We start from the raw sequence: 8,818 nt of genomic DNA, 5'->3' as shown, positions 1-8,818 counted from the left end.
ATGTTTCGAGTCCAATATGACTGTTCTCCAAAGTTTTTTCCAGCGCTTTCTGTCCTTACATTTTTAAATGGGATCCAGCCTTCTTTAAAATCTCTTTAACCAAGTTGTTGGTCACCCATCCTAATGGCCTGTAACTTCTGCGCTCCCCAGCATCGCATTTGGGGGGTACCCAAAAGCTGGGCTGGGGAATCCCTCTGGCAAGTTCCCAGATAAGGGTTTGCATGGCAATTGCTCCAGAAGTGCACACTTCCTCTGGACAATTGCGCTATGCTGAGAACTAGTGACCTCCCAAACCCCCCCGACCTCCCCCTGACCCCCCCAACCACCCTCCGACACCCCCCCGACCAAACTCCCCCCACCGACCTCGAACCACCCCCCCGACCTCTGACTACCCCACCCCTCAACCCCTGGGCTACACGACCTCCTCCCCCAGTCAACCACAGGATCACACCCCCCCCGCCCGTCAACCACCGGACCACACCCCTAACCACCACCTCGCCCCCCCAAATCCCAGACTACCTCCCTCAACCCCTGAACCACTTCCTCCCTTTCAAACCCCGGACCACCATCTCCACCCCTCAACACCGGACCAGCCCCCTACACCCTCCTCAACTCCCGGACCACACCCCCTCTCAACCCCTGAACCACCCGCCCCAATCCCCAAACCACCTCCTTGCCCCCCAAATCCCAGACCACCCCCTCCACTCCCAAACCACTCCCTCCCCTTCAACCCCCCTACCCCCAACCGGATCACTCCCCTGCCCCCTCCTTAACCCCCCGACCGCACCCCCTCTCAACCCCTGGTCCACCCAACCCTCTTCCACCTCTGGACTACCACCCTGCTAACCCCTGGACCACCCCCTCACCTCAACGCCCAGACCAACCACCCCCCATGCTTTACGGCAGCTAGTGCCATAAAAAGGGGGCGTGGCCTCCTTGAATACGCTGGAGCTGGTCATTGCCTGGCACTTGTGTGGCACGAATGTTATTTGCCAATATCCAGGCTTGGGCTGACAAGTGGCAAGTAACATTTGCGCCACACAAGCGTCAGGCAATGACCATCTCCAACAAGAGAGAATCTAACCATCACCCTTGACGTTCAATGGCATTACCATCACTGAATCTCCACTATCAATATCCTGGTGGTTACCATTGACTAGAAATTAAACTGGACTAGTCATATAAATACTGTGGCTACAAGAGCAGGTCAGAGGCTCAGAATCCTGCAACGAGTAACTCACCTCCTGATTCCGCAAAGCTTGTCCACCATCTGCAAGGCAAAAGTCAGGAGTGTGGTGGAATACTCTCCATTTGCTTGGATGAGTGCAGTTCCAACAACACTCAAGAAGCTTGACACCATCCAGGACAAAGCAGTCTACTTGATTGGCACCACATCCACAAACATTCACTCCCTCCACCACCAACGCACAGTGGCAGCAGTGTGTACCATCTACAAGAAGCACTGCATGAATTCACCAAGGCTCCTTCGCCAGCACCTTCCAAACCCACAACCACTATCATCAAGAAGGACAAGGGCAGTAGATACAAGGGAACACCACCACCTGGAGGTTCTCCTCCAAGTCCTGACTTGGAAATATACCACCGTTCCTTCACTGTCACTGAGTCAAAATCCTGGAACTCCCTCCCTAACTGCACACACCACATGGACTGCAGCGGTTCAAGAAGGCAGCAGCTCAACACCACCTTCTCAAGGGCAACTAGGGATGGGCAATAAATACTAGCCCAGCCAGCGAAGCCCACATCCCATGAAGGCGAGGATTCTTTCGATGCAGGCCCCAAGCAGCTCTGGCAAACAGAAGTCTCAATGTTATTTTCAAAACCAGGCAAGTAGGTATTTATTTCTGTTAATTTTTGCAGGCCAGCACTTTCCAAAGCTAATTGGAAGTTAGGGCCCAAAATCTCATTCTCTGGCTCTGCATCAATTATTATTGTTTGATTACATTCCTCTGAAGTGCCTTGAGATATTTTACCTACATTGAAGGTGCTATATAAATGTAAGTTGCTACATTAAGGAACATCGAGCAAAGACATGTAAATGGAGGTTGGAGGAATGTCACACCTCGAATACCGGAGCGTGCAACCTCCATTTTCTGCTGACGTGCAGTCTCGCCGGGTGGCTCCAGACTCAACAGCGGTTTGAGGTGCCCACGGCGTTTCGAGAACGCGTGTTAACTGCCGGCTGGGCCACCCGTAGGTAGCAGGGCGGCTGCGCAGTGAGGCGCTCAGCTGCTGACGGGAGCAGTTGGTTCGATGGCGTGGGTCGGGCGCGCGCTGCTGGCCGTTATTCTGATTTGCGCGGCCGACTCGAGCGGCGCGGCGGAGCGCTCGCGCACCGGGGAGTTCGATGTCAGGCCCGGGGGCCTGGTGCACTCGCACAGCGAGACACTGGTAAGGGAGCGTCGGGCACTGGGGAGGGAGACTGACGGTGGGCGGGGTGCTCGGACTGAGACACCGGGGAGCGGACTGGCAGGTCCCCTGGACAAGGCGAGGAGCCGCCACGTCAGCCTTGTTACAGGGGCCTGGCAATGACCGCGGAAGCCGAGCTTCATTTCCGCGAGCCCGGTTACGGCCGAGTCCGGTGACTGGACCCGCACTGAAGTCAGGTACTGGCGGTGTCTCGCGTTTCAGCGCAGACAGGAACAGATTGACGTGCATTTGTATAGCGCAGAGCCACTGGACCTCCCCAAGTCCTTTGTGGGCCACTGAAGTACTTTTGAAGTGTAGTCCTTGATGTAATGTGGGAAACATGGCAGCTCACAGCAAGACTCCTCGGTAATGTTGTGGGAACTGGGGTTGGAATCCCACCGCGGCAGATAGTGCAATTTGAATTCAGTAAAAATCTGGAATTAATGAAACCATTGCCAATTGTTGTAAAAACCCATCTGGGTCACTCATGTCATTTACTCGATGTGACTCCAGACCCAAAGCAATGTGGTTGATTCTTAAAAGCGTCCTGTGAACAAGGACAGTTAGAGATGGGCAATAAATGCTGGTCTAGCCAGCAACGCCCACATCCCATGAATAATAAAAAACAGATAATCCTTCTTTTGATGTTTGAGTGATAAATGTTATCCAAAACATAAGTGATTACCTGCCTGCCCTCCTTCAAATTAATGCCAGGAGATCTTTTACATCCAACCGAGGTGGTGCCTCAGTTTAATGTCCTATCCACAAGACAGCAGCTGTGACAGGGAAGTGCACCTTCTGTACTCTACTGGAATGTCAGTCTTGATATTTGTGTTTTGGACTGGGACTTGAACCCACAATCTTCTGACTTGGCAGTGAGAATGCTACCAGTGGAGCTACAGCTGGCACCTAAGATAGCCCACTAAAAAGCAAATGGGGAAATGGAAGACCCCCACTGCAACTGGTGGAAACACCTGACTGATCTGCGGAGGGTAGGTGGGCAGTGGAGGAATCGGCAGCCAGTGAGCCTAATCCCAGGTGGAGCATTGAGGTGTGGTGGAGTATTTAACATCTATGTTGCTGAACTTGTAGAGTTACCTTTCAGTTGCAGGGAAAACTTCTATCTTCCTTTCACCAATCACATTAGTATTCACTGTATGTGACAGTCTCAGCAAAATTTAATTGGAAATCCCTTTAACAGAGCACTGAAGAACTTTACGTTATCAGATGAATATGTGCAGGAAGTTTTGGTGAGCCAGGGTGTAATTCATCTTAGCAGTAAACAATTGGAGTAGGCTGTTTGGGCCCTAGAACCTGTTTCATCATTCAGTAAGATCATGGCTGATCTGCAACTTAATTCCATGTAACCTGCCTTTGCTCTGTATCTCTTAATACCTTTAGTTAAGAAAAATCCATCCCTCAGATTTAAAATTTACAATTGATCTCAAATCACTTCCCTTTGTGGAAGATTATTCCAAACTTTTACCACCCTTTGTGTGTAGAAGTGTTTACTAATTCCACCAACCTTTAGGAAGAGTGTAAATGCATTAGGGAGAATGCAGAAAAGATTCATGAGAATGGTTCCAGGGATGGAAAACTTTAGTTACATGGATAGGTTGGAGAAGCTGGGGCTATTCTCCTTGGAGGTAAGAAAATTGAGATTTGATGGAGGTAATCAGGATCATAAGGGGTCTGGACAGAGTAGATAGGGAGAAACTGCTCCAGGTGGTGGAAGGATCGAGAACCGGAGGACACCAAAATAAGATCTTTGGAAAAACGTTCTTAGCTGTGTGGTTAGGATTTGGAATGCACTGTCTGAGAGTGTTGGAGGCAGATTCAATCCAGACCTTCATAAACCATTTATTTAGCTTTTTTAACTAGATAGCCTTTTAAATCAAATTTTAAAAACTCAACTTGTGAAGAAAATGCAAAGTTCTCAACAAGTAAATCAGTAGCTGAGAGAGGTTGAGGTTCAGGTGAATTCCTTCAGAAAAGAGAGGAAGAGAATAAAACGAGACTGATTGGATTTGTTTTAAAATGATTTATATCTGTCCAACTCAAGAACTAATCTGTTAGTAACGTACAAAACTTTCTCGGCTGTCTTTCAGGATTTCTTTCACTCATCGGACATTCGATTTGATTTTATTCTTAAAGCATGTTGAAGGTTTCACATGTCTTGCTTGTACGTAAATTATTGAGATGATATCACTTCATAATCTTTTCTGGATATTTTGCTGAATTTTAAGGAGAGCAGATTGCTTATGATTCTTCCTTCCCATTTTCAGAAGTAACTTGCATGGACTGTCTTAGTATGCATCTGTGCAACTTCTGTGCTTGTGCAATGCAGCAAGAAAACAGTCTAAACAATAAAACTTTGCATCAAAACTGAATACTGGACTCCCTGCTAGGCCATTTAAAAACCGCTCCGTAGCTACAATGATTATTGGTTCATGAGTTTGATATGTGATCTCCGTTTAAAAGCTTAATTAACTAAGTTTTTTTTCTAAATGACTTACAAAAAGCATAACTTTTCATCTTACTTGATTGACAACATTAAGGAAGATTACTGTAGGCTTGCATCTTGCTGAAATATATAAGAATTTAGCTCTGATGTAGGAAGAGCACTTAAAGGACAGAAGGACTAAGATATTATCAACATTGTGTTTCTTTCCTTCCATAAAATGTTAAAACCTATCTACAGTATCACTAAATTGAACTTGCAGCACTTTTACATGGCATTTGGTTTTCATATTCTTCTTTGTAAGATTGAGATTGAGAATATCATTTACTTTTAACTTGTAGAATATTAAATAGAAAATCTTATAGTAAGAAGTAAATTATTTAATGCTGTTCTGTTTATTTTTCCAAGTTCTTTTTTGTTTTGTTCATTCTCTAGCTGAAGGATAGTAAGTCTAATTCCCAGACTTGTGCTGTTACTGTCAATTTGGCCAGGAGGTGGTGTGCACAAACCATCTCTCACTTGTTCACATGAACTCTGTCTCTGCCTTCATTTGACACTGCATATTCATCCAGTGCTTTACCTTGCAATCCTTCTGTTGGAACGGTTTGCTGGGTACACTACTGAGCTGTGTAATTCTAAAGCATCTGGTTTTCTGAGTGAAGATTGACTTTTCATGCCCTGCATTCATTTTTATAGTCACAGTACCAATTGCATTTGGTGTTAAATGAAAAAAAAAGTTCAGTCTTAATCATGTTTACTTATAAAAAGATGGGATAATAGAATATAAAAAAACACATATAGGTATTTAGCACTGCAATGTAAAAATCTCTCCAGAATTAGCATACTCGAGCGTTCCTGTAATTTTCAGTGTCTCATAGAAATTTAGAGCATAGAAAGAGGCCATTTCACCCATAATGTTTGTGTTCTCTTGTCTCTTGAAGGTTGTGCCTTTTCCAGGGCTATGGTTCTATGGTTGACTGTTGCTCTGAAATTTTCTCCATGGTGGTACTTAATGTGTGAACCAAGTCAATTGGCATCAGGAGATTATTCATAATTGGTGCATGACAGCCAGTCACAACTTCCTTCTCACATATGGCAGTGACTGCATTAGAGATATTGAATAGGAACCCATTTTAGAATGTAATGTTCCTCTGTCATTTTAGTAGATTGGCTGATTTGGTACAGACCTGGAAACAAATTTGTGATTTTTAAAGTTCTGTAGGGCTGCATCCGAATTTTACTGAGCCAGTTGTAAATGTAATTGTCAGATTGCAAATGTAATCATTGATGAATAACTTTATAGTGGGCTCTCGTATAGCCCTCTGGAATAAATTGCCAGCACATAGTTAGTCTGGTGGATCAGAAGGTTATGTCTTAACTATTCCCTGAGATAAAGCATTCACAATAAATAGGAGCAGGAGAAGACTATACTACATCAAGCCTGCTGCTCCGTGAGTATGATCATGACTGATCTCCGGCTTCAACTTCACTTTCCTGTCTGCTTCCCATATCCCTCGATTTCTTGAGATCAAAAATCTACCTTGGACTTACCTGTATTCAATGATGGAGCATCCACAACCCCCTGGGGTAGGGAACTCCAAAGATTCACAACCCTTTGAGTGAAGTAATTTCTTCTCAGCTCAGTCCTAAATGATTAGCTGCTTATTCTGAGACAGTGCCCCCATGTTTTAGGTTCCCCAGCCAGGGGAATACCTTAGTCTTTACCCTATCAAGGGGTGTGTGAGGAGACAGGCGACTGCACCTGAGTGAGACAGAAACTGAGTAATGAATTAGGTTCACAGGTAAGTTCTGGTAAATTCAGGTTTTAACTATAGATTAAGAATCAAGATCTGACATAGTACTAACCTTCGAGTAAGTTAGGTTAGCTTGTTGAGTAGAGAACTGCCTGGAGTGGCAGTTATCTGTCAATCACCTGAAAGCAGTTGGTTCAAGTGGTGTTAATTACTGTAGCAGGAAGCTAAACTAGCTAGTGACATATCAGAGGGTCTATAAAAGCGACAAGGCTTTTCAAACTGCACTATCAGTAAGAGGTGAGTGTGGAGACAGGCGACTATGCCGGAGTGAGACGGAGACTGAGTAAGTGATGAATTAGTTTCATATGGGAACTCGGTGCATGGGGGAAAGGGGTGTGGCATACGTAGGAATTATTCTAAGTTAATTAAGCGAGTAATTAAATCAAGTTAACTAAGTAACACAAGTAACAATGCCAGGACAGATGTTATGGTCCAGCTGTGGAATGTGGGAGCTTTTGGACGCCAAGGCGATCGAGGACAAACGCATCTGCAGGAAGTGTAAGCAGCTGGAGGGATTTTGGATCAAGATTATTGATATGGAAGCCAAACTGCAAACACTGCACAACATGAGGGGGAGAAATACCTGGACACTTTGTTCCAGAAGATGGTCATACCTCTTGGAATAGAGTTTTCTGTTTTGGTCAGCGTTGAGGGACAGGAGGATGCGTCTGAGTGAAGCAGGCAGTGGGGTGAACAGACAGTTATGGAGGAGCCTCCGACTTTACAATTGTCAAACAGGTTGGAGGTGCTTACAAGCTGTGTAGACAAAAACGAGGTCTGCAGGGTGGATGAGGAGGCTGGCCATGACACCATGGTATAGGAAGCCATTCCAGCGGTGGGAGCAAAAAGGAATGTAGAGGTAGTAGGGGTTAGGATAATGACGGGGGTTGACACTGTTCTCTGCAACAAAGAGTGAGAGTCCAGAAAGCAGTGTTGCCTGCCTAGTGCCAGGATTTGGGACATCTGCTCAGGGCTGGAGAGGAACTTGAAGTGGGAGGGGGAGGATCCAGTTGTCGTGGGCCATGTAGGTACCAATGACTTTGACAGGACAAGGAAGGAGGTTCTGCATAGTCAGTATGAGAAGCTAGGAAGCTAATTAAGAAGCCCCAAAGGTAATCATCTCTGGATTATTACCTGAGCCACGTGCAAATTGGCAAAGGGCAAATAAGATTAGAGAGAGGAATGCATGGCTCAAAGACTGGTGTGGGAGAAGTGGGTTCTGCTACTGGGAAAATGGGAGCTGTACTGTTGGGACGATCTACAGCTGAACTGTGCTGGGATGACTTCTTACGAGCTGCATAACCAGGGAAGTAGAAAGGGCTTTAAACTAAATGGGTTGAAGGATCAGGCTTGGGTAGATGTGGCAAATCAAGGGGCAGATTCAAGGCAGGAGACCATAATAGTAATATGGGAAGAGAGGGCCATAGAGTAGCAGGAAGGGACAGAGAGATAATCCCTAAGAATACACTAGTAGTCATGACTAGATGTTATAGAGATAACCAAAAGACAAAACTAAAAGTTCTGTATCTGAATGCGCATAGCATTCATAACAAAGTAAATGAATTGATAGCACACATTGAAATAAATAAATATGACCCGATAGCCATTACAGAGACATGGCTGCAGGATGACGAGGATTGGGTTGAATATTGAAAGGTACATGACTTTCAGGAAGAATAGGAAGCTAGGCAAAGGTGGAGGGGTAGCACTGTTGATCAAGGATGGCAGTGGTGCAATAGTTAGATGATTTTGGTTCAGGAGATCAGGGTGTAGAATCAGTTTGGGTGGAGATGAGGAATAGTAGGGGAAAGAAGTCACTAGTGGGAGTGGTCTACAGGCCCCCTAACTGTAACCACAGTTTAGGACAAAGTATACAAGATTGGCTGCATGTGATAAAGGGACGGCAATAATCATGGGTGATTTTAATCTACATATAAACTGGAAAAATCAGATTGGCAGTAGTAGCCTGGATGAGGAGTTGATGGAATTCTTTTGAGAGAGTTTCTGAGAGCAGCACGTTCTGGAACCAACATGAGAGCAGGTTATATTAGACTTGGTATTGTGTAATGTGACAGGATTAATTAATGACTTCAGAGTGAATGCACCCCTAGGTAGC

General features: G+C 45.5%; 1 protein-coding gene across 1 annotated transcript in view; it reads left to right on the top strand.

Moving 5' to 3' along the window:
* Positions 1-2,222: 2,222 nt before the first annotated feature.
* mydgf (myeloid-derived growth factor) overlaps positions 2,223-8,818 on the top strand; it is a 78,341-nt gene continuing 71,745 nt past the window's right edge. The window contains exon 1 of the mRNA XM_078555712.1: positions 2,223-2,409. Within this exon, the coding sequence (XP_078411838.1) occupies positions 2,272-2,409 (138 nt within the window). The 5' untranslated portion in view covers positions 2,223-2,271. The remainder of the gene's footprint in view (positions 2,410-8,818) is intronic.

This window comes from Cetorhinus maximus, chromosome 13 (assembly GCF_964194155.1).
Source record: "Cetorhinus maximus chromosome 13, sCetMax3.hap1.1, whole genome shotgun sequence".
In the NCBI taxonomy this organism is placed as follows: domain Eukaryota; kingdom Metazoa; phylum Chordata; class Chondrichthyes; order Lamniformes; family Cetorhinidae; genus Cetorhinus; species Cetorhinus maximus.
This window is presented reverse-complemented; position numbering and strand designations above follow the sequence as displayed.